The 26,771-nt window shown below is 39.1% G+C and overlaps 1 protein-coding gene across 1 annotated transcript in view; it reads right to left on the reverse strand.

Moving 5' to 3' along the window:
• The window catches only part of LOC124358058 (phosphatidylinositol 4-phosphate 3-kinase C2 domain-containing subunit beta-like), a 212,912-nt gene that overhangs the window by 67,945 nt on the left and 118,196 nt on the right, over nucleotides 1–26,771 (reverse strand). The window contains 5 exon segments of the mRNA XM_046810345.1: nucleotides 1,040–1,244; nucleotides 10,623–10,821; nucleotides 17,879–18,075; nucleotides 22,059–22,158; nucleotides 24,721–24,812. Coding sequence (XP_046666301.1) covers nucleotides 1,040–1,244; nucleotides 10,623–10,821; nucleotides 17,879–18,075; nucleotides 22,059–22,158; nucleotides 24,721–24,812 — 793 coding nt within the window.

A 26,771-nucleotide genomic window follows, 5' to 3' on the forward strand; every position in this document is an offset into this window, starting at 1 on the left:
CATTTTAGTTATGAATTTTAATTAATTATTTATTTATACTTTTAAATATACTATTCTTTTAGGGTAAATGGTTAAATATTGCTGCTATGACTTTCTCTATTGCATGTAAATTGCTTAATGACAATAAAATATCTTGAATCTTTACAGTTCATTCATGAAAATATCTCGTTACACTGTGACCTGAGCTTTTAGCATGGTGACAAGTTCATCATAGCTTAGCGTTTATTATTGCCTCCTAATAGTTATAATAATGTCTGATATAATGCTGTTATTTCCTTTTTAGACAGCGTAATATTTTGTACAACGATCTACATTTGGTTTCATCTTCTTAAATGTATACAGATGTCCCAACACTAGTATTTTTAAGTTAAAACACTAAACTGAGCTTATGATATTTTCTATTTAGTTGTACATGAACGTTCTGGTAATGTTATATATAGTTTTTCAGTATAAAGGCACAAAAAAATGTATAAAATCAAAATTAACTTAATTTTAAAGATAGGTTTCAGCTAAAGCTGTGTGTTGCTCTATTGCAGTTCAGCAGCTGTGCTGTCACATAAATCATTCATACTTGCTGGGACACGCACACACAAATTACTCAATAACAATGGGTTAAAACTGAGAGCTTTTGTCAGCTTGTAGAAATTATATACAATATAGTTTTACACTTTTGTTTTTGGCATTCATGATGATCTGCAGAAATGTAATGAAATCTTAACATTTAGTAGCAGAGTACTACTAACAGATTCATATATTTTAAAAGGTTACACTCAAACAGAGTAATTTCAAAATACAATATTAAAAAATAAATTGAAATACAAACAGGAAAGCTTCTTGAAATCACTGAATTAATTCTGAAAATATGTATTGCTGGAGGATGTTACTGACACATGCCACCCATGTGTGTAAACTTTAACCTCACCTTTTAAATGAAATAAGAATTCAAAGTTAAGCAGAACAGTTAATAAGCACAGCGTTGTTCTGGCAAAATACTAAAAAAAAGGATTCATTAAATTGCAGAGAGAATTTGATAGGTTACCAGCAGTCGAAGATGACCCTGTTGTAGAGAGAGCGTGAGGGTGGCGTAGGTTTGGACAGCACAGGGTGACCCACAGGTCGAGTTCCGTGGTAGAGTTGCCCAGCTATCAGGTAAGTGTCGTGAGTCCAGGCTGCTGACAGTCTGTGTAAGCATTCCACGTGGACCAGCACCGTGTCTAATACCTCTGAAGACAGTTTAGATGACACTGTAACATACGACACTGTAACTAACAAACATACATTATCGTGACAAAGATGACCCTGTTGTAGAGAGAGCGTGAGGGTGGCGTAGGTTTGGACAGCACAGGGTGACCCACAGGTCGAGTTCCGTGGTAGAGTTGCCCAGCTATCAGGTAAGTGTCGTGAGTCCAGGCTGCTGACAGTCTGTGTAAGCATTCCACGTGGACCAGCACCGTGTCTAATACCTCTGAAGACAGTTTAGATGACACTGTAACATACGACACTGTAACTAACAAACATACATTATCGTGACAAAGATGACCCTGTTGTAGAGAGAGCGTGAGGGTGGCGTAGGTTTGGACAGCACAGGGTGACCCACAGGTCGAGTTCCGTGGTAGAGTTGCCCAGCTATCAGGTAAGTGTCGTGAGTCCAGGCTGCTGACAGTCTGTGTAAGCATTCCACGTGGACCAGCACCGTGTCTAATACCTCTGAAGACAGTTTAGATGACACTGTAACATACGACACTGTAACTAACAAACATACATTATCGTGACAAAGATGACCCTGTTGTAGAGAGAGCGTGAGGGTGGCGTAGGTTTGGACAGCACAGGGTGACCCACAGGTCGAGTTCCGTGGTAGAGTTGCCCAGCTATCAGGTAAGTGTCGTGAGTCCAGGCTGCTGACAGTCTGTGTAAGCATTCCACGTGGACCAGCACCGTGTCTAATACCTCTGAAGACAGTTTAGATGACACTGTAACATACGACACTGTAACTAACAAACATACATTATCGTGACAAAGATGACTCTGTTGTAGAGAGAGCGTGAGGGTGGCGTAGGTTTGGACAGCACAGGGTGACCCACAGGTCGAGTTCCGTGGTAGAGTTGCCCAGCTATCAGGTAAGTGTCGTGAGTCCAGGCTGCTGACAGTCTGTGTAAGCATTCCACGTGGACCAGCACCGTGTCTAACACCTCTGAAGACAGTTTAGATGACACTGTAACATACGACACTGTAACTAACAAACATACATTATCGTGACAAAGATGACTCTGTTGTAGAGAGAGCGTGAGGGTGGCGTAGGTTTGGACAGCACAGGGTGACCCACAGGTCGAGTTTCGTGGTAGAGTTGCCCAGCTATGACATGTATTTACCTAACAAGTTATGTAAAGCACAAGAAGAAAAAGTAGTGCAATGAGGCAAAAAGCAGATTTGTAGTTCTCATTTAAGTTGTATTTACAGATTAGATTTGTTAAAATATGCTACATATTACATTTTTTAACAGTAATATCTAGGACACTATAAAACTATAAGGGCTATCCAGGGTGTAGATTACGTTTTGATATAATAAAAAAAGTACAAGAAATAATAAAATTGTATTATATACATTTGAAACTGAAAATAAAATACTATTTTTCAACACAAATCACCATAAAAAGTTATGCATTTATTATAGCAGTAACTAGGTTTGAAATTCTAGTGTTTTAAAATTCTGCCACCTGAAAGATAACCAGATAGTCACACCCGTCAAAACGTTGTGTCACAAGCCAGGTCTTCATTGCTGGAAACACGTGGACTGTTAGGCGGATGTGGAAACACCTTAATTCTGCGTAACAATTTCGTGTAACAAACTCTATGAAATTTGAGGAAAACTAGGTGAGAGTTCTATTATTGTGAATCAGCGGTCTTCTGTAATCAACTCATCGTTTCGAGACATTTTTATTGGTCACAATTCTTGACCGTCCACTTTGTACTGATAATAAGAATCTCCCAGAATGATACATTGGTTTTTGTCTTTGCGCAGCATATATTTCAAATATTTTTTAAAAATATATGATAAATGGTAAGTAATAAGTGTTATATATAATTTTTTTCTTAGAAACTAGAGAAAAATGTATCATAATAAAAATATGCACTTAGCAGAGTATTGTTTTTTTTTTTATTTGTACATAAATTAAAAAATGTATATTGTTAATTTTTTATTTTCCAAGTTTCACTCCATGTAGCTTTCACATGAATTGAGATATTATTACACTGTAAATGTACAAAATATACACAGTTTTGTAGTGAACAAAAAGAATATAACATATATACACTTATTTACAACACAAAAAAGTTTTTTGATAAAAATATCAAGTATGTACCAATTCTTTTTTTCACTCATCACCACTGGAATCTGTTCTCTTCCTCTTCCCTGAGTGTGTAGGCCTAAGATAGTGGTCTAATTTATGGATCACCCATTTTACAACGTAACAATCAATCATAAACAACTAGACCACATAATACCCTAGCAAGAGTAGCAACAAAGAACCACTGGAATCTGTTCTCTTCCTCTTCCCTGAGTGTGTAGGCCTAAGATAGTGGTCTAATTTATGGATCACCCATTTTACAACGTAACAATCAATCATAAACAACTAGACCACATAATACCCTAGCAAGAGTAGCAACAAAGAACCACTGGAATCTGTTCTCTTCCTCTTCCCTGAGTGTGTAGGCCTAAGATAGTGGTCTAATTTATGGATCACCCATTTTACAACGTAACAATCAATCATAAACAACTAGACCACATAATACCCTAGCAAGAGTAGCAACAAAGAACCACTGGAATCTGTTCTCTTCCTCTTCCCTGAGTGTGTAGGCCTAAGATAGTGGTCTAATTTATGGATCACCCATTTTACAATGTAACAATCAATCATAAACAACTAGACCACATAATACCCTAGCAAGAGTAGCAACAAAGAACGTCAAGGCCAAGCAACGCGCCGCACCGACCGTGCTGCGCGTCAACAGCTGCGTAGTCTGTCAGCTATATGTCGTGCGGCTTTTGGATTTATATCAGCTGACAACGAGTAATATTACGGACATAAACTATATCAAATGAATTTGTATTTATGAGTGGAGGATTCGAATGGTGCAAGCTATGTCTTTATAACTTTAACGGTTCTTGCGTAATAGTAGCGGAAAGTTGACCGACGGCTGTGCCGTCTTTATCAGTTCCACAAGCGGTATTAATGAACGTCTGTGCCGTCGGTCACAGTCGGAGGGTTAATCATGATGCACATTAGTTCGGACATTTTTATACATAATGCACCACTGACACACTCCACCTTCAGTAATCTCATTGTTCCCATAAACTTCAAAGAGTTTGTGATAAACCTCAAATTTTTTATTGTGCTTAGCCCTAGCGGCTACAGAGCAAAACATAATCTACTTTTTGGATAACCCTTATAATAACTTTTAATTATTTGTAAAATTCATTAACACTAAAAGTATTAGTCAAAATTTCCCGAATGTCTGGCCATTTTTGGCCTTCCTGCAGAATTCAGTGAATATTTTATAACAAACAAATAATGAGACCAAAATCTATAAAAGTCACATTTGTGTAATGATGAATTTTCACTGAATACCATTCATAAAATATATGTTTTAATCAATAAAAATTTTTTGTTATTATTAAAATTTAATAATGAATTTATTTGTTCCTTTAAATTTATTTGTGGGCTCACATCGGGGCTCGCACGCCATCTGTCAAACATTGTCTCAGTGTGGTCTCGTTACTCGCAGTAGACGGTCGATTTGTAGCCGTGTATTCAGTGACGTCCTAGAGTCATGCCCGGTATCCTCTGTTCGGGCGTAACCCGCGCGCGGCTGGCCCCTACGTGGGCCCACTTTTAACTTCACTTCTTTAAGTGTTTTGTGTATTTTTACGGTTGTGTTTTTTAATTGTGAGTGTTTAGTTTTTTTTTGTTTACCAAAATGGATCCTTCTCAGCCTAGTTGTTCTGGTATGAGCAGTGGTAGAGCTAGGAGTATGGACGAAAATGACAGTGACGGATCTATTGATCCTATACAAAGGATTGTTGACAACACTTCAGATTATTTAATATTATAGTATTTAACATAATAAAAACATAATTAGGAACTGTACTAGATTATATCCAGCAAATAAGTGACTGTGCGGTACAAACAATCAATAAACTCAGATTGCGTCAGAGTTCCGTCAGTACATGACCCTCAGGATATGCAGCGGGCCTACATGTGGGCCCAGGCTTATGACGTCATTCTGAAACGGAAATATCCCCGGAATTGCAGTTTGACACATCATTCCCATCTTTTATCAACACAAGGTAAGATTATTTGAAAAACAAAATTTTCAGCATCCTGTGACCCTCACTCATATTTTTGCCGCAGTGAATGTGTTAATAATTTTTTGCTATAAAAAGTATTTACTTCAAACATTAAGATAAAATAAAGTATTATACTTTATTTCCCTACACATAAATAAAAAAAAAACATTTATAAATACTTATGACATTTTTTTCTACTTTGAGATTTAAAATTTATCAAACTATCTAAAAATTACACTTTAAGATCCTATGGATATAGGAATCCAAATTTATAAAAAATAACCTTGAATAAGTTGTTTTTCTAAAAAAAAAAAAAACATGAAAATGAAATAATGTGATTGTTATAGTTTAATCACTAAGAAAGATATATTGTGAGAAATTAAATTGAAAATTATAAATTTATTTTTCAGCTATAAACTTAAAGTATGAAACAAATTAAAAGCTATAACTATTTAATAAACATTCCAAGATTTAAATTTGTAGTGAATTTAGTGCTGGAAATGGAAATGATTTTGTGTTCTCTGACAAAATAACATTCCATTGAACAAACTATAAAACAACCATAGAGGTTTTCAGCACTACGATAACTGCTAAAATTCAATGAAAATAATTTAAAATAAAAAACTTTACATTATAGCATTTAATTGCATCATTTGAAATGAAAATATGATGTGGAAAATTAATGTATTTTCAACAAAAAAGTTTAATTTCCAAAAAGTAAAAATAATAAAGACCTGATAGTTTACCTATTTTGTAAAAGAATCATATTTAAAAGAAAAATGAAACCATTTAGATGGGTGGGATAGATTTTATGAATTATAATAAAACATGCATTACAAATCAAACATACCAATAAGAAATAAAACACTTATTGAAGCGTTTGACTTAGATATCTACACTTCGACTAGCAATCCCAGTAACCGTGCGGGGAGCACTGTTAAGGTAAACAGTTTTCACAATAATGTTTCGTGATGAATGCGAATGTGATATAGCATAACAGATAAGAAACACTTTCAAGTAGTTTTCGTTGTTCCCAATATATCACAGTTGCTTTTGTTTATTTATTTTACACCCCACTTGCTGCTTTATGACGGTATTTAATGTCGTTTTAAGTAATCTAATCAACTGATCCTATTTCTGTTTGTGAACAGGATACATGTCCTAACCTCACTTTTATGTTACCGGTTGACCTGATTGTTTGTAAACATACTGTTGTGTTTATCGTGAGTAAAAAGGAGGTGTTTGTTTAATTACTGAGTGTGTAAAATGACACGATAAAGACTTTCTGCATGAGATGCTCCTCTGAGACTCACTCACTGCCGAGGAGAGCTGCCACGTGCGCAGATGGGACAGCGTCGGCGAACAACCGTGTCAGGACACGACATGGATGTGTTGCGATTGTGACGTTTCGATTTGTGTACACGACTGTTTCCGCACCTTTCAGACCATCAAAGATTTCTGATGAGACTTGTGTACTGTTTACTAACTTTTACCTAATGAGAACCTTAGTATGTCTATGAGAAAATACTGAATATTATATCTACTATTCATATTTTGTAAATATGACAACTTTTGCGCATAATTAGATTAATTTCTAATAAATACACAAACTTAAAACTTATAAAATGTTTAATTGGGTGTGCTTTTATAAAACTTCTGCAGTAAACCAAAATCACCTACAAAACTAATTCTAAAATTTAAAAAACTCACTTTTAGGGCACTCTTACTGGAAAAAAACACAAGTCAAAAGGGCTAATGTAGAACCATGTAATTCAGTATTCCAGCTTAGAATGCTTTAGTTTCAACAGCTGACAAAAACAAATAACTGCTCTAAAAGAAATACAAGTATCACATAAAAGCACATACTTTGACCTTTCTTTTATTATAAATAAAAATGTCCCAGAAATTATATGAATGTATCTAGGTTGACATGTAATTAACCTATTTTCATAAATAATATCATAAAACCATTCTGAATTCAAATCTCATTTATAAATCCAAAGCTTGAAAACCATAATTCCAAAATAAAACCACTTAATTGACCATGTACAAAACAGTTATTTTCCATGATGTTATTTTTAAAAGTTTATTAATTTTATCATCACTGATAGTCCCAACAATCTGGGCAATTATACATTAAAATTATTTTAATTTGTTTTATGGTTTATAGCTACAAAAAAGAGGACCAGAAACTCATCATGGATGAACATAAACATGGATCAAACAAAATTGAAAAACTTAATGCAGAGCTAGAAACCCTAAAACCTCATGTGGTAATCATAACAGAGCACGGACAAAAAAAGGAAAGCCTTGACAACACCAGACTCACCAACTACTCTTTGAAAACTGCATTCTGCCGTGAAAACCACATAAAAGGAGGTGTAGCCATATTCATACGAAACTCCCTGGTAGGACATAACATAGATGTAGTTGACTTAAAAGAATTCTGCATTGAGATGACCTGTGAAATGGCCGCCGTAAAAGTTACTATCAAGAAAACAATTATCTACATTATTGGAATTTACAGAACGCACAGAGACCTGGATACAGGACTAGAAGTGATCAATGACGTCCTTGAAAAAATCAATGCTGAGAGAAGCTCTACATTACTTATCGGTGATATAAATATTGACTGCCTTGCTAAAAATACTGACCACCACAAGCTAAGAGACATTCTTAGTAGCCACAACATGTATAGAGTTGAGCTCCCCCCAACCCGAAAAACACCAACATCTCAAACATCAATTGACTGTGTCTGTACCAACTTAATGGCAGAGGAACTGAATGTTCAAGTAATAGACACCTGTATATCTGACCATACAGGACAAATATGCAAAATTGCTATAAAAATGGACTCACCATCCACTTTAATGACAAAAAGACATATGACCAATAGAAATTTATTCAATTTAAAAAACACATTGAAACAAGAAAACTGGGTTGATGTCTATAACACAACAAATCCAAATGATGCATATGATAAATTTAACACTACCATTCAACAGGCACTAAACTATACATGTCCACTAATTACTACGAGGCAACAAAGATACAAAAAACATCCAGTCAATGATCCAACTGCAGCAGAATTAAAACAACAGTTTTTAAGGGCACAAAACTTATACCACACAAGCGGTAGTGAGAAACATAAGAGGAGAGCATTCCTTTTAAAAAAGGAATATGACTTACAGCTCCGAAAAATAAGGCAAGACACCAATATAACTAAAATTGCTGAGGCTGATAACAAATCAAAAACCATTTGGCATATAATCAACTCAGAAAGGAAAACTAAAACAGAAATAAATCAGCTGACCAAAATTGACATCAATGGACAGGATACATCAGACCCATCAGAAATAGCAAACTATCTGAATAATTTTTTCACCACAACAGCAGAAGAAACAATTATGAAAAATGGAAACATAGACAAACAACAATCTTTACCAGCCCCCTCAACAGACCTTCCAAATCTTATACTGACACAAACTTGCAGGCAAGAAGTTTTCAAAATAATCAAATCACTGCAGCCTAAATCCTCAGCAGGGTACGATGATATATCCTCTAGATTGCTAAAGATATGTGAGAATGAACTTGTGGACCCTCTGGTAGACATCACCAATAAGTCTTTTAACTCTGGTATCTTCCCTTCGGCACTAAAAATTGCTAAAGTATACCCTAAATTCAAAAAGGACTCTCCCACACAAGCAGCTAACTACCGCCCCATCTCATTAATACCCACTTTTTCTAAAATAATTGAGAAAATTGTCTTGACTAGACTCTTTGACCACCTGACACTCCATCAGCTTTTGACACCACATCAACATGGCTTTCTGGCTGGGAAATCGACTAACACAGCACTGATCAGCTTAGTGGAATTCCTACTTGACCAAGAAGAAGAGGGAAACACATCGACTGCCATCCTCTTAGACTACAGCAAAGCCTTCGACTGCCTGGATCATGACTATCTCATAAGGAAATTAACAGCTCTTGGAATACAGGGAAGTGCAAAATCATGGTTCTCCAGCTATCTAACCAACAGAAGCCAACTGGTGGAAATAACACATTCAGCAAATGGCAAATCAAAATCAATTAGATCCAAACTGAAGCCAATCACAAGAGGAGTCCCTCAAGGATCAGTGTTGGGGCCTGTTCTGTTTATCCTTTACACGAATGACTTCCCTAAGCATATGCAAGGTTACTGCAAGTCTCTAATGTACGCTGATGACACTGTACTACTTCTTGGCAGACCAAAGGCAGAACAACTGGAAGTGGACAGTTATATTGCACTAAACATGGCAGTTCAATACTGTCACAACAATGACCTTGTTGTGAATGAAAACAAAACCAAGCAACTAGTCCTGGGGAGACGAAAAGAGCACACTGGAAGACTGCCTGAGCTGGAAGAAGCTACAGCTACCAAGTATCTTGGTGTTACTCTGGATGACAAACTATCATGGACAGAACACATAGACTCTCTTTGCAGCAAATTAAGCACAGGGCTGTTTGTGATAAGACGAATAATAATTTTATGTGACATGACAACAGCTAAAATAGCCTACCATGCCCTTTTCGAATCACATCTACAATACGGAATTGCTGTCTGGGGTGGTACTACAGCAAGAAATCTCCAACGTGTCCTTGTCCTCCAAAAAAGAGCAATCAGAATTCTGAGCAACTTACAATCCAGAGAATCTTGTAGAAAAGCCTTCCAGGAGCTAAAGATCCTCACAGTACACAATTTGTACATCCTAGAGGCAATAAAACACGTATATATCAAGATGCCCGAACTAGCAAGCAATGGATCACAAACCCACCAACACAACACCAGGCATGCTCACAACTACTGCCTACCTATACACCATCTCAGCTCTACAGAGAAGAAAACAAGCTACTCTGGGGCAAAGATATGGAACGCCTTGCCAGAAGAAATGAAGAAAACTGACAAGCTACTTTTTGGACAGCGCCTAAAGATCTGGCTACAAGACCGGTCCTTCTATTCTGTAAACGAATTCTTTGACAGAACTTCTAATTTGTAACTAAATGTAAAATGTTACCACAGCATTAGCTCTTAAGATAAACTTTATGACACTGTACTTATCTTGAAGATAATGTAATAAAGATATTTTGACTTTGACTTTGACTTTAGAATCTCCTTTCTCCACTGGTATATAATTTGTATGTTCCATATCAGCTAACAAACATGAAATCGTGTAAGAAAATGAGTTCGCAACACCAACTGACAGAATCTGTTGGACTGTATCATGTGCTGAGAGCAAATTACCGTTAGTCGGGGTGGACAAGTCTTTGACCTGGAAGTCCACACGGAAGGCCGTTGCGTACGTCTGTATCAGATTCTGGACAGCATCACGGATCCGCTCGCACTGATTGGATACGGTCTCCTTGGCGAGATCTCCACGGAACAGCACCACAGAGTAGTCTCCATCTTCGTCCACTATCTCTGGCCCTTTCCACATTTCCTCCTTCACAGTTACAAACAATCAGCACTAGTACAACCAATTTATATTTATAATTTAATTATTTACATTTTGAAAATGTTTACACAATTGTTAAGTTCTATACTTGACAGTATTTAATTCTGTAATATATTTACGATTTTTTATGATAAATACATGAAAATGTAACTGTTGAGGAGTAATTGAAGGTGGTCCCAAAACAGTACTGACAGCTGTAGTCATTTGATACCAAAAGAGTACTGACAGCTGTAGTCATTTGATCCCAAAACAGTACTGACAGCTGTAGTCATTTGATCCCAAAACAGTACTTACAGCTGTAGTCATTTGATACCAAAACAGTACTGACAGCTGTAGCCATTTGATCCCAAAACAGTACTGACAGCTGTAGTCATTTGATCCCAAAACAGTACTTACAGCTGTAGTCATTTGATCCCAAAACAGTACTGACAGCTGTAGTCATTTGATCCCAAAACAGTACTGACAGCTGTAGTCATTTGATCCGAAAACAGTAGTGACAGCTGTAGTCATTTGATCCCAAAACAGTAGTGACAGCTGTAGTCATTTGATCCCAAAACAGTACTGACAGCTGTAGTCATTTGATCCCAAAACAGTACTGACAGCTGTAGTCATTTGATCTGAAAACAGTAGTGACAGCTGTAGTCATTTGATCCCAAAACAGTAGTGACAGCTGTAGTCATTTGATCCCAAAACAGTACTGACAGCTGTAGTCATTTGATCCCAAAACAGTACTGACAGCTGTAGTCATTTGATCCCAAAACAGTAATGATGGTTTCAATGTTTATCACAGGCATGTTCCAATAACCAATATTATGGCTATATTTGCTATATTTAAGTTCCTACGTACTATTTCCACTGTGAAATGTTCAACGTAACTATTGCTGGAGTGAACATTTATGCATGACTGTTTTATGAATACTGAGGTAAAATTATCTGGATAAATTTGATCTATTAGAAATGTGATATAAAAGAAAGATTAATTCAGTGCTAGAGTAATTTTGAAAAATTATCATACTTTGCCATAATTCTTTAATAAAATTAAAAATACAGTTTTAATGCCTAGAAGGTACAAATTATGCAGTATTTTGGTAATTTATAACGTTTAAATATATTCTGAATAAACATAGTTAAAAAGTATTCTTTACTCCCTGGAGTCCATTCCATGTTTCAGATGACACGACATGGTGTCGATGAAAGAGCCGACAACAACATTTTTGTTAGTATCGCACTGTAGCCTGTGCTGGTGTGATGTGTGATTGTGATTCTCATACTCTTGACTTGTGCTCCGGACTTGCATCCTGTGCAGTGGCATCTGGACTGGCTCAAACAGCTTTTGGGTATATTCGAACCCTTTTCTTTCCCTTCTTTTTTTCTTTCTGTTGTTTTTTTGATGTGTTATACCTTTTGTAACACATAACGATGGTAAATATCCTAAATCCTGTTATCCTTTCATCCCTAGGTAAATTGACTGTTATAGCCGTCAGTTCTCCTCAACAGGTAAGATATATTTAATAGATGCACATAGGAATTAGAATCCAACTTTAACACTGAATTCAAACAAAGAAAATTGTAATTTTTCTCAGCTGTTTGAAGTTTAAGGGTGGCCACTCAAAACCTCTTTTCAAATTCCCGGTTTTCTCGGTCAAAAATTTCTGATTTTCTAGTCACTTTTCAAACCAAATAAACAACTGTAATACTGTATTGAACCCATACACCGAGTTCAACGGTGACGGTTTACTGTCACCAGTTGTATCTGTATTTGCAAGAAATGCCACAAAGCTGCAGTGCTTAGCATTTTGTTGCTAGCGATATGCCAGTAATTCAGTGACGATTTATCGCTGTTATGTATTTTAAGCTCCTTAGTTTTTATCTCTGTGTCTTTTGATGTGTCAATAAACATCATATATACCTAATAACTTTCCTTTCTGTGATGATTGGTAGATACATATATCCAATACAGAATAAGATAACAAATAAATATGAACACAGTGCTACCATGAAGCAGACTGCAACCCAGCATTGCGAGTCAGAGGTCTCCGGTGGACAAACTTTCGGTACAAAACAATGATTTCACAAGGAAAAAGATCGGTCCATCTATTTATCAAATACTTTCATCTGAACTTTACTTAATTAATTTATCATTTTTTTGGGGGGGAGGAGCAAGCTTAAGAATATCACGATACTTCAAATTAATTTGCAGAGATTCTCCTTTTAAATTATAGAAATAGTAGATTATAGGATGAGCTTCCTGAATATATTCCATGTACATAAAAATGCATGGATATATTTATATTTACATTTGTTTTCCGCTGAGCAGCTAATATCAGCCCATAGAACTAGGAGACATGATGGCGTTAGCAAATATAGACATAGAAATATGAACATCAATTTAAATATTATTAATAAATCCCGTTATTTTGTTACTATATGTTTCTCAATAGTTTTTATACTCAGAGAACGAAAAAAAAAACACGTTTCACTGTTCAGTAATTTGCTTACTGCCAATCGTTTTTCTCCACGAATAGACAGAGTACACTCTCAACGATGCGCCAAAATAAATACTAATTATGGCTCAAATATTATTTGTTATACTACAGTAGTTTGTTACTCTGGCTATCTATCTATATTGTTTTCACACAGAAAGTACAAAAATGTTTTAGCAATCAGTAGTCATCCAGGAATAGAATTTTTTGGATTCCGGATTCAACTTCCCCATATGAGTAGTATATATTGTGAAATCGTGGTTTTTCAAGCGTATTTAAGCACTTCTGTTGGTATCGGAATCGAGTAAAAAGATCCCCGGTATCGAGTATGGGAAACGATCCATATCTACTAAAAGTTCCAGGGACACTATAAGAATTCACACATGTCCATGCATGTTTTCAGAGTCCGAAATTCATGCATAATGCATGCTTTTCCACATTCTCATTGTTGGGGGGAGCCCTGGTTATAGTTCCGTGAAAGTATCGTGGCTCTCAATATATATATCCCACTGACGGCCAATACATGAAAAATGCATCAGAAAGTTTTCTGCTACGAAAGTTACCAAATGCGGGTAGATCACGATGTGTAGAATAAGTACATAGACACCAGTACAGAACAGTATCTTGTACAGTTGCAGCCAGAATAAGAGCACAATAATTGATGTTAATAATTATTGGCTCCTAAATATTTTGTGTCAGCCTTTAATATAGTGCAAAAATAGAATCACGCCATGACGACAAAACACAACTACAAAGTAAATAAATGCACGAAAGGCTGTGGTTTGTTACGTGTTCGATAGATTATAGTCATGGACTACGAAACAACATGTAATAAGGCTCCCTTATACATGTTGGACTATTTAGTTTAAATAGTTCGTATAGTCCGGGGAAGTCGTTAGGTAAATAATTAATAGGAGAACTCACAGGATTTCTAGCCGTCGTCCAACCAATCCCTCTCTGACGACGAAACTGACGTGCGTGGTTGATTCGGTCGACTGGCTTTCGTTTGTAGACTGGTAACAATATTAAACTGCGTTTACACTGGTGAGTAAAGTTGCGAGAGAATTAGCACAACTACTGTCGCATAATGTGAACAAGATAAGCAATTTTACTCACGAGAACTGTCGCAAGTACTTGCTACAGTTGTACCGCTGGTTGTCCCGGAGTCAATACGAAGTCTGTTCACACACAGCAGTGGTGTCTCGGCAATGTTTATAATTGAAATTTTAATAGTCGAGACTGATCTCCAGTCCTTGCAAACAACTGTCCGACACTGATTGCGGCAGCGCTTGCGAGAACTTTTGCACCCATTGAGACACGATTTTTACAGTCGGACACAAAACTTACACAATTTTTTACCAGTGTAAACGCAGTACAGTCGAGGTTTGGATGTGACCGTGATATCAAATATAACATCAATTTCTTTGTTTAAACCTATGTAATCTGATGACCAATCAAAACGTGTGCGAAGAGCAACCATTCATAGAACAACCGATGTCTCGGCCACGATACGAGTGGTAAGTGGTGAGCGCTGGATCGAGCGGTACTTAGAGTTTAATGATTGTGTTGTACATATGGGGGACACTCACAACAGACGTGGGCTGCGGGGTGGTACCACATGATGCCGCTTATCCGTCGCCAATTCTAAACAATAAATGTTTCTCCTGCCGATCAGCAACAGCTCATTCTGTCATTGCTGTGCAAAACGTCGGACACAAATGCGCCTTTCTTGGTGTTATTTGTTATAGCTTACCCACTATTTTCTTCTCGGAAAGGTAGCTTATCAGGTAAAAATCCAACTGAAATTCTGGTGTACTCAAAAACCGGGTATGTCCAACTGTCAAACATACTATATTATTCAACAAACCAAACTATTAAGTCTGTTTATAGCCCCACTTCACCCAGCAGAGATCACTTCTGGCTGCTTTAAACCTTCCAGTTGAAACCACCACTGGGCACAGCATAAACTGGTGTCACTTAAATCTGGGTAACATTGTGGATGTCCAGGAGCGGCAAATGTCGAGACTCTGAGGTGCAAGGGTGATTCGAAAGGTCGAGTCTACTACGGGAGATGACTGTTGGAGTTTGTGGGGTTCGTTCCCTAAGTATCAGAGGTTCTTGCTAGCCTCAACAAGGTTGTGCCACCTGATTGGTTTTTGCAAAAGCCTCGGTCTTTGAGGGCACAAATTAAAGTAAGGGAGGCGCAAAGGTCCTTTTTAGGACTAAGTGCGGGGACAAACTGTCCTCTTCCCTCAGGAAGGAAAAAAAAGGGTGTGCCACCCCCTGTCTGCTTTGACTAGAGAGGCTGGTTCAGAGCTGGCCTCCCCTTCTTCTTGGAGGGATATGACTTTGAGATTAGTGCCCTAATTATTCATCATGGATCTTGATAAGGTTAGGCTACCCCCTAACCTTACCCATCCTGAATATCCAGTCACTCCGGAAGCAGCACTAAGGTTCTTACAGGACAAAATGCAATTTATAAGCTTCTTGTCCTAAGAGAAAAAAAGCTCCACTTTGATGACTGAATAACACTTAAATACATAAAACCCGTTTGTATCGCTGTCACTACCACTCTGCCACCCGTTTAGTACCGAAGTTCGGAATGCGGATTTTAAACTGTGCAATGCATTGCTACGTATTTTTTTGAGGAGAGGGGGCTTGCTGCGGTACAGGAGTAGAACTAACCAAGATAAACTCCACAACACTAGTGGAGGCAATCCTCAGATGATGCATGTGAACATATGTCGATCTTCATTCACAATTTCACGATCCATGTCGTGTAATTTTTCGAGATTAATAAATTCGTGATTAAAGAAGCTGTCAAATTATTTCTTGATTTGATAAGCTAATTACTTTTGTAATTTTCCTGGCTTATTCTCAGTTACCCCTGTCTGTTAAAGTTCCGCCTGATTCCCGGTTTTCCCGGTCTGGTGACCAACCTGAGTGTTTTTATATATGACATGTATTACTTATATAACTTGGTGTTGATTGTTGAAATAATGAATACGTCACAAATTACAATATTTAACTCAGTATATGTCAGATTGTTAAATTTAATTATCTTATTACTCACTCATTACAATTTTGTGTTACAAATGCAAAATGTTTCATTTACTGGAAAATATTGAGTATGGTATCAAGATCCAAAGTTATTACTTGTTATTCAAATATGAAATATTAACACAGACTACCTGAGGAGTCTGGGAGAGCTGTGCAGAGACACGGTTGAACGAGTCGAGAGCCGTTGTGATGTCCAGTGTCTCCACACTACCCAACAGTGCACACACAGCCTTGACTGCCTGCATGACCCCACGTGGCTGTATACTGACCTCACTGCCACCCTGTATACTGGCCTCCACACGTTCCATCTCCCGCTCCAGTGTTTCTGGACAACAGGTCATCAATATTAACACAGACTACCTGAGGAGTCTGGGAGATCTGTGCAGAGACACGGTTGAACGAGTCGAGAGCCGTTGTGATGTCCAGTGTCTCCACACTACCCAACAGTGCACACACAGCCTTGACTGCCTGCATGACCCCACGTGGCTGTATACTGACCTCACTGCCACCCTGTATACTGGCCTCCACACGTTCCATCTCCCGCTCCAGTGTTTCTGGACAACAGGTCATCAATATTAACACAGACTACCTGAGGAGTCTGGGAGATCTGTGCAGACACACGGTTGAACGAGTCGAGAGCCGTTGTGATGTCCAGTGTCTCCACACTACCCAACAGTGCACACACAGCCTTGACTGCCTGCATGACCCCACGTGGCTGTATACTGACCTCACTGCCACCCTGTATACTGGCCTCCACATGTTCCATCTCCCGCTCCAGTGTTTCTGGATAACAGGTCATCAATATTAACACAGACTACCTGAGGAGTCTGGGAGATCTGTGCAGAGACACGGTTGAACGAGTCGAGAGCCGTTGTGATGTCCAGTGTCTCCACACTACCCAACAGTGCACACACAGCCTTGACTGCCTGCATGACCCCACGTGGCTGTATACTGACCTCACTGCCAACCTGTATACTGGCCTCCACATGTTCCATCTCCCGCTCCAGTGTTTCTGGATAACAGGTCATCAATATTAACACAGACTACCTGAGGAGTCTGGGAGAGCTGTGCAGACACACGGTTGAACGAGTCGAGAGCCGTTGTGATGTCCAGTGTCTCCACACTACCCAACAGTGCACACACAGCCTTGACTGCCTGCATGACCCCACGTGGCTGTATACTGACCTCACTGCCACCCTGTATACTGGCCTCCACATGTTCCATCTCCCGCTCCAGTGTTTCTGGACAACAGGTCATCAATATTAACACAGACTACCTGAGGAGTCTGGGAGAGCTGTGCAGACACACGGTTGAACGAGTCGAGAGCCGTTGTGATGTCCAGTGTCTCCACACTACCCAACAGTGCACACACAGCCTTGACTGCCTGCATGACCCCACGTGGCTGTATACTGACCTCACTGCCACCCTGTATACTGGCCTCCACATGTTCCATCTCCCGCTCCAGTGTTTCTGGACAACAGGTCATCAATATTAACACAGACTACCTGAGGAGTCTGGGAGATCTGTGCAGACACACGGTTGAACGAGTCGAGAGCCGTTGTGATGTCCAGTGTCTCCACACTACCCAACAGTGCACACACAGCCTTGACTGCCTGCATGACCCCACGTGGCTGTATACTGACCTCACTGCCACCCTGTATACTGGCCTCCACACGTTCCATCTCCCGCTCCAGTGTTTCTGGACAACAGGTCATCAATATTAACACAGACTACCTGAGGAGTCTGGGAGATCTGTGCAGACACACGGTTGAACGAGTCGAGAGCCGTTGTGATGTCCAGTGTCTCCACACTACCCAACAGTGCACACACAGCCTTGACTGCCTGCATGACCCCACGTGGCTGTATACTGACCTCACTGCCACCCTGTATACTGGCCTCCACATGTTCCATCTCCCGCTCCAGTGTTTCTGGACAACAGGTCATCAATATTAACACAGACTACCTGAGGAGTCTGGGAGATCTGTGCAGACACACGGTTGAACGAGTCGAGAGCCGTTGTGATGTCCAGTGTCTCCACACTACCCAACAGTGCACACACAGCCTTGACTGCCTGCATGACCCCACGTGGCTGTATACTGACCTCACTGCCACCCTGTATACTGGCCTCCACATGTTCCATCTCCCGCTCCAGTGTTTCTGGACAACAGGTCATCAATATTAACACAGACTACCTGAGGAGTCTGGGAGATCTGTGCAGACACACGGTTGAACGAGTCGAGAGCCGTTGTGATGTCCAGTGTCTCCACACTACCCAACAGTGCACACACAGCCTTGACTGCCTGCATGACCCCACGTGGCTGTATACTGACCTCACTGCCACCCTGTATACTGGCCTCCACATGTTCCATCTCCCGCTCCAGTGTTTCTGGACAACAGGTCATCAATATTAACACAGACTACCTGAGGAGTCTGGGAGAGCTGTGCAGAGACACGGTTGAACGAGTCGAGAGCCGTTGTGATGTCCAGTGTCTCCACACTACCCAACAGTGCACACACAGCCTTGACTGCCTGCATGACCCCACGTGGCTGTATACTGACCTCACTGCTACCCTGTATACTGGTCTCCACACGTTCCATCTCCAGGATGAAAGGTCTGGGAACTTTAAAAAAAAGGAGGAAGTACGCTTCATGGAAGAACATAGAGGTAGGCCTAGGTACAGATGGGATGAGTCAGAGTGGGAACCTTAGATGTACAACATATTCCAATCATAAAAGAACATAGAGGCAGGCCTAGATACAGATGGGATGAGTCAGGTACAACATATTCCAATCATGAAAGAACATGATATGTGATATCACTCGACCGAGTGGAACCAGTTCAGGGGGCTCTTGTATAGACAATCTTCTTACGTCAATTCATCCAGACCGTTGGACTGCTACAGTTATTAACACTGTGGTATCAGACCACAATGCAATCTTGTTTACTGCTCATTTGGAGTCTCATGACGATATGTTCAAACATAGTAGGCTAATATTATTAGACCTGTAAATAGTTTTAAATTAGTCCATTTTGTAAATCTTATAAACCAAATAAATTGGATTAGTGTTTACTGCTCCAAAGGTGATGTAAATAGTAAATTTAAAATATTTGTTTATCTATTTTTATCGACATTAAATACTCCTATTGCACTTAAATATATTTTGAATAAAAAGAAAAGTGTATGCTGTAAATAGTACCATGTGGGCCTTATTGAACCAAAACAAGAGTTGGATAGGCTGTATTTTTTAATGACTGCGAGTTCCACTGGCTGCGAGAGTATGAGGGGAAAGTACAACCAAATGAAAAAAATGTATAAATCTGAAATAAGAAAAGCTAAATTTAATTATAACAGTAGTCTTATTGATAATTCTAAAAATAAGACAAAAGCTGCATGGAATGTAGTGAATCAAACGCTTAATGTAAATAGAAAGCCTGTACTAAAACCAAATGGGCTAACTTCTGTAAATATTAACGAGTCTTTTATCGAATCTGTTGATAATATTAGTAATAATATACCATCTAGCAATAGTGATTATCATCTGTATTTGAGAGCTGTTAGTTCAAATCAAAACAATATTTTTAGTTTCTCTTTGGAGGAATTCACTGTGGAAAGTGTGTCACAGTAATGTGCAGCCTAAGCAACAGTACATGTCTTGATTATATGGAATAAATGCTCCTATTCTTAAGATAGCTGCTAAATACATTAGTGAAGTCTTAGCTTATTTGTTTAATGAGTCTATAAGTCAGGGTGTCTTTCCTGATATTTTAAAACAAAACAAGGTTCCTGTTCATAAAAAAGGTGCCAAAGATGAACCAAAAAATTACAGGCCTATCCCTATGTGCCAGCAGTGTCTAAAATACTGGAATCCTTAGTGCATACTCAACTTGTAAAATATGTAGAAGGAAACTGTCTGTTATCTGCTAAACAGTTTGGTTTCAGAGCGAAACATAGTACCATTGATGCAGTTCAAACATTAATAAATGATTGTCTAAATGGAGTTGAAAATAAAGACTGCTCAATCTTTAGATCATTTGACATGTCTAAAGCTTTTGACACCGTTGTACATAGCATTCTAGTTTATAAGTTAGTTTTTTATGGTTTCACTGATGTTTACTGTGAAGTATTTTAGATCCTACTTAACAAATAGATATCAATCAGTGTTTCTAAATGGTTAATTTTGTCCGTCTTTAAATGTTAAACATGGCGTACTACAGGGCTCAATTTTGGGTCCGACACTGTTTATTTTGTACATAAATGACCAGCCTTTTAATTTAAGTTATGTTGGTGCTAGTAGTTACCTGTTTGCTGATGATTTGGGTGTGTTGTTAAAAAAAGAGCCTTGAAGTCATGAGATCAGTCTTAAGCCAGCAAACCAGACTAATAAATGATTGGTGTTAACATGGAGAAGGTTGTTGACTTACCTGTTAGTTTAAGTCACTTTGATGTTACCAGTAGTTTAACATTTCTTGGAATTAATATTCAATCTAATTTAAAATGGGGAAATCACATAAACATCTTATGTACTCGTGTTAGCAAGGGTATATTTGTACTTAGGATACTGAAAGATAGTTTAGGCACAGATACCTTATTATGTGTTTATTATGCGTACATTCACAGCCTATTGGCCTATGGCACTTCCCTCTGGGGCAATTATCATGGAGCTCAGAGACTTTTTGTGTTGCAAAAAAGGTCCATCAGATTAATATGTGGGGTATCAGCTAGAACACATTGTAAACCTCTCTTCATAAAATCAAGAATTCTTTCCCTGCCATCTATTTATGTATTGTCTGTTTTAATGTACATAAGAAACAATTTGTCTACTCTTGAGGATTACACCTCAGTACATGAACACAACACAAGATACAGGCAACATTTGGTGACAAAGAGGTGTTGTTATACTCTCACTCAAAATAGTTTTGTCTACCAAGGGATTAAAATGTACAATAGTTTACCACAACATCTTAAGGTGCTGCCTGTAAATAAATTTAAGAATAGTATTAAGCTTATTTTATTGGATGAATGTCTGTACAATGTTCAAGAGTATTATGACATCAACTTTCTTAATTATTGACTGTTATTAATTGTTGTAACTTATTAATTTATTGTTGCTGTTGTTGTTGACACTTGTCCTGCATTCTGTAATGTGTAATGACAAATAAAGGAATCTGAATCTGAATCTGAACATAGAGGAAGGCCTAGGTACAGATAGGATGAGTCAGAGTGGGAACCTTAGATGTACAACATATTCCAATCATAAAAGAACATAGAGGCAGGCCTAGGTACAGATAGGATGAGTCAGAGTGGGAACCTTAGATGTACAACATATTCCAATCATAAAAGAACATAGAGGCAGGCCTAGGTACAGATAGGATGAGTCAGAGTGGGAAACCTTAGATGTACAACATATTCCAATCATGAAACAGGGAGAGACCGAAAATTTGAAACTTGACATTCCCTTGATGAAACCAAAATTTCTTGTTGCATTGTGTTTGTTGCTGCAACAGTTGTTTCCAGTTTCATAATTATTTCAACTGTGGTGCTAATAAGCAACAGAATAAGCCCAATTAAAATAATTAAGCTCTCATTGGAATATCGATTAATGGCAATTAATTGCCTGAGAGGGGATTAATAGATGCAATTTGTGGCGATAAAATTACAAAAAATTATTAACATTTATTACCTAGAAGAATTTGTAAAGTTTCATATGATATAGGCTGCACTGGTTCTTTGGGTAACAAATCTTCTAAAGTCAAGTCCTTGTCTCTCTCATCATCCTGGGCCTGGAAACCGAAACAACACATTTACAAAATTAGCTTCAGGATCTCATATAATAAGAAATAGCTTTAAAATAAGTTAAAATTGGAATATGCCCTTTTAACATTAAATATATTATGTATTGAAACTAGAGATGGATTTTATGGTTCTATGGATAGGAGCTTACTTATGAATCAATTAGAGGAATTCATGTAACCTCACTGTCACCTAATCCAATGAACAGTACTAAAATGGTTTGCAAGTTATCTAAAAGGACAAAGCCAAATGGTAGAACTAAAACACACAACAAGAGGATTTACAAATACTGTCAGATCTGAATTGGTACCGACTAACAGAGGAGTTCCCCAGGGCTCTGTCCTAGGGCCAATTCTGTTTGTGCTGTTTATCAATGATTTTCCAGAACATCTAGAGGAATACAGTAAGATGGTCATGTATGCGGATGACACTGTGCTGCTTACTGCAAACAGAAACGTAGATCAACTAGAAGTGAACACTTTTATTGCCTTCAATATGACACAAGACTACTGTATGAAAAATGACTTAGTTCTCAATCAAAGTAAGACCAAGCAAATGTCATTTGGGAATAAAAAGTCTACAGTATCTGAAATGCCCAACAATGACAGCAGCTGACAAAATCAAACATCTAGGTGTCATACTTGATGAAAATTTATCCTGGACTAATCAAGTGGACAATCTTTGCCTAAAACTCGGGTCAGCTCTCTATGCCATAAAACTAATCAAGGCAATTAGTACCCCTGAGGCAACAAGGACTGCATACTATGCATTGTTTGAAAGCCATTTACGCTATGGTATTTCTGTCTGGGGTGGATTCACTATGGGCAATCTCAACCGCGTCCTGTGTATGCAGAAAAGGGCAATCAGAGTAATAGCAGGCTTAAGTCCAAGACAAAGCTGTAGAGATGTTTTCAAGAACCTGAACATCCTGACGGTCACTTCCATCTACATCCTAGATTCTGTCCTTTACAGTGTGACCAAAGACCCCCCTAAACAAAGTGACGTGCATGAATACAACACCAGATATGCAGGAAACTATGTGCTGCCAGGTCACAGAACAGCCATGTATGAAAGGAAACCATTGTATGCAGGGAGTGAAGATGCTAAACAAGATACCAGACCACTTGAAAGCTGGAGGCCCTGTGCTGATGAAGAGGAAGTTACAGAGATGGCTGCTAGACAAGGCTTTCTACACTCTAAATGAATTCTTTACTTGGGGAGACCCCACATAACACTGAAGAAGCTTATCTATTATACTAATTTGACTTAAATTTGACGCTGTAACATTTCTTGAAGAAATTGTAATAAAGGATATTGTCTATTGTCTTGGTTTAGAAGCTATACTGGCTGCATTGTTATAATATACAGTACAACATCCAACTATGATCCAAGTTATTGTTAACATTTACTGTGTAATGGATGGGACGAAGATTGCTAATTCCGTTGTTTAATTTTTATATGATTTCTTAAAAAACCGACTGAGAAAGTTTTCTTTCATATCATCAATTGTTTTGCTGTTAGATATAGCAGGGGAAATCGAGTAGAAATTTACATGTGACTAAATTTACAAATGACTTTTTAATAAAGATGTACTACAACTTTACTAATTAAGATATCACATTTTTTTATAATGTGATTATAACTTTGGATTTTTACTTAGTAGAAAGCAAATAATTAAAAATGAAGTTATCAGAAATCCCAAACCTTACTTGTCAGCTAGGGTAATGTGTAGGCTAAATCCTTTATTTGTTTAAGTTATTATGGATACGGTTTATTGCAGAGTTGGAAAACATTTTAGATACCATTCCTCTTTAAAACCCTGTTCCAGATACAAAACTCAATTTAGGATAGCGAAATATGTTGTTATCAAGCATCTGTAAACTGGAGCTGTGCTGATATCTACAATTCACACAAGCAGCCTGCAGAGATAAACATGAAGTGAATGATGATTAATTTGTCTATCTTTTTCATGACCACGAAAACACAGACTTTACTAAGGAAATGGCCATGATTTGAAATTAATATTATATTCGGAGATAATTACAGTTTATTATTAAGTTAAAAATAGACCCCAACTTGATGCCACCTTAGCGCCTCAGGATTGAACCTGTCAAACCACTCTGCAGCTTAATCACAGTTGCTAGCCTCAAAACAGTAAACCACTAAGATACAGAGATACTCCTATTACCGTCCTGGCGAGAGGTCGAGGCAGGCTGTCGTCGTGCACCAACACAAGCCTAATATCCTGGTCCAGTTTGATACAGTGGTGGACAAGTAAACCACTAAGATACAGAGATACTCACTCCTATTACCGACCTGGTGAGAGGTTGAGGCAGACTGTCGACGTGCACCAACACAAGCCTAATATCCTGGTCCAGTTTGATACAGTGGTGGACAAGTAAACCACTAAGATACAGAGATACTCCTATTACCGTCCTGGCAAGAGGTCGAGGCAGGCTGTCGACGTGCACCAACACAAGCCTAATATCCTGGTCCAGTTTGATACAGTGGTGGACAAGTAAACTACTAAGATACAGAGATACTCCTATTACCGTCCTGGCGAGAGGTCGAGGCAGGCTGTCGACGTGCACCAACACAAGCCTAATATCCTGGTCCAGCTTGATACAGTGGTGGACAAGGTAAACTACTAAGATACAGAGTTACTCCTTTTACCGTCCTGGCGACGGAGGTCGAGGCAGGCTGTCGTCGTGCACCATCACAGCCTAATATCTGGTCCAGTTTGATCAGTGGTGGACAAGTAAACAACACTAAGATACAGAGATACTCTATTACCGACCTGGTGAGAGGTGGGCAGGACTGTCGACGTGCACCAACACAAGCTAATATCCTGGTCCAGTTTGATACAGTGGTGGACAAGTAAACCACTAGATACAGGATGATACTTCCTATTACCGTCCTGGCGAGAGGTCGAGGCAGGCTGTCGACGTGCACAAAACACAGCTAATATCCTGGTCCAGTTTGATACAGTGGTGGACAAGTAAACCACTAAGAATACAGAGATTTACTCCTTATTAACCGTCTGGTGAGGAGGTCGAGGGCACAGGCTGTCGTCGTGCACCAACACAAGCCTAATATCCTGGTCCAGTTTGATACAGTGGTGGACAAGTAAACCACTAAGATAACGAGATACTCCTTTTTTACCGGGTCGGCGAAGAGGTCGAGCAGGCCTGGTCAACGTGCACCAAACCACAAGCCTAATATCCTGGTCCTGTTTGTTTACAGTGGTGGACAAGTAAAACCACTAAGATACAGAGGTTACTTCCTATTACCGATCCTGGTGAGAGGTTCGAGGCAGGCTGTCGTGTGCACCAACCCACAAGCCTAATATCTGGTCAGTTTGATACAGTGTGTGGGACCAAGTAAACACTAAGATACTGAGCTACTCCTATTACCGTTCCTGGTGAAGAGCGTCGAGGCAGGCTGTCGTCGGTGACCAACACAAGCTAATATCTAGGTCAGTTTGAACAGTGGTGGACAAGGAGTAAACCACTAAGATACTGTGATACTCCTATAGTCCTGGCGAGAGGTCGAGGCAGGCTGTCGAAGTGCCACCAAAACAAGCCAAATATCCTGGGTCCAGTTTGATAAAGTGGTAGACAAGTAAACCACTAAGATACAGAGATTTTCCTATTACCGTCCTGGTGTGAGGTAGAGGCCAGGCCTCTGTGTCGTGCACCAACACAAGCCTAATATTCTAGTCCAAGTTTGATACCAGTGAGTTGGACAAGTAAACACTAAAGATACAGAGATTCTCCTTATTTCCGTCTGGCGAGAGGTAGAGGCAGGCTGTCGACTGTTGCACCAACACAAGGCCTAATATCTGGTCCAGTTTGATACGTGGTGGACAAGTTAACACTAAGATACAGAGATATCCTATTACCGACCTGGTGAGGGGGGGGGAGGTCGAGCAGGCTGTCGACGTGCACCAACACAAGCCTTAATATCCTGGTCCAGTTTGATACAGTGGTTTCTTGGGGGGGGGGGGGACATGTAAACTACTAAGATACAGAGATACTCCTATTACCGTCTCCTGGCGCAGAGGTCGAGGCATGCTGTCGACGTGCACCAACACAAGCCTAATATCCTGGTCCCGCTTGATTACCAGTGGTGGACCAAGTAAACCACTAAGATACAGAGATACTCCTATTTACCATCTGGAGACGAGGTCGAGCAAAAAAAGGGGGGTTTTTTGGGGTCGACGGTGCACAAACACAAGCCTAATTATTCTGGTTTCAGTTTGATACGGTGGTGGACAAGTAAACTTCTAAGGATACAGAGATACTCCTCATTACCGCTGGCGAGAGGGGTCGAGGCAGGCTGGCGACGTGCACCATACACAAGCCTAATATACTGGTCCAGCTTGATACAGTGGTGGACAAGTAAACCATATGATACAGAGATACTCCTCATTACCGTCTGGCGACGTGCTGGAGGTCGAGGCAGGTCAAGAGTTGTGTCGACGTGCACCAACACAAGCCTAATATCCTGGGTCCAGTTGATACAGTGGTGTGGACAAGTAAACCACTAAGATACAGAGTGATACTCCTGATTTACCGTCCTGGTGAGAGAGGTCGAGTCAGGC

This window comes from Homalodisca vitripennis, chromosome 3, assembly GCF_021130785.1.
Source record: "Homalodisca vitripennis isolate AUS2020 chromosome 3, UT_GWSS_2.1, whole genome shotgun sequence".
Lineage (NCBI taxonomy): Eukaryota > Metazoa > Arthropoda > Insecta > Hemiptera > Cicadellidae > Homalodisca > Homalodisca vitripennis.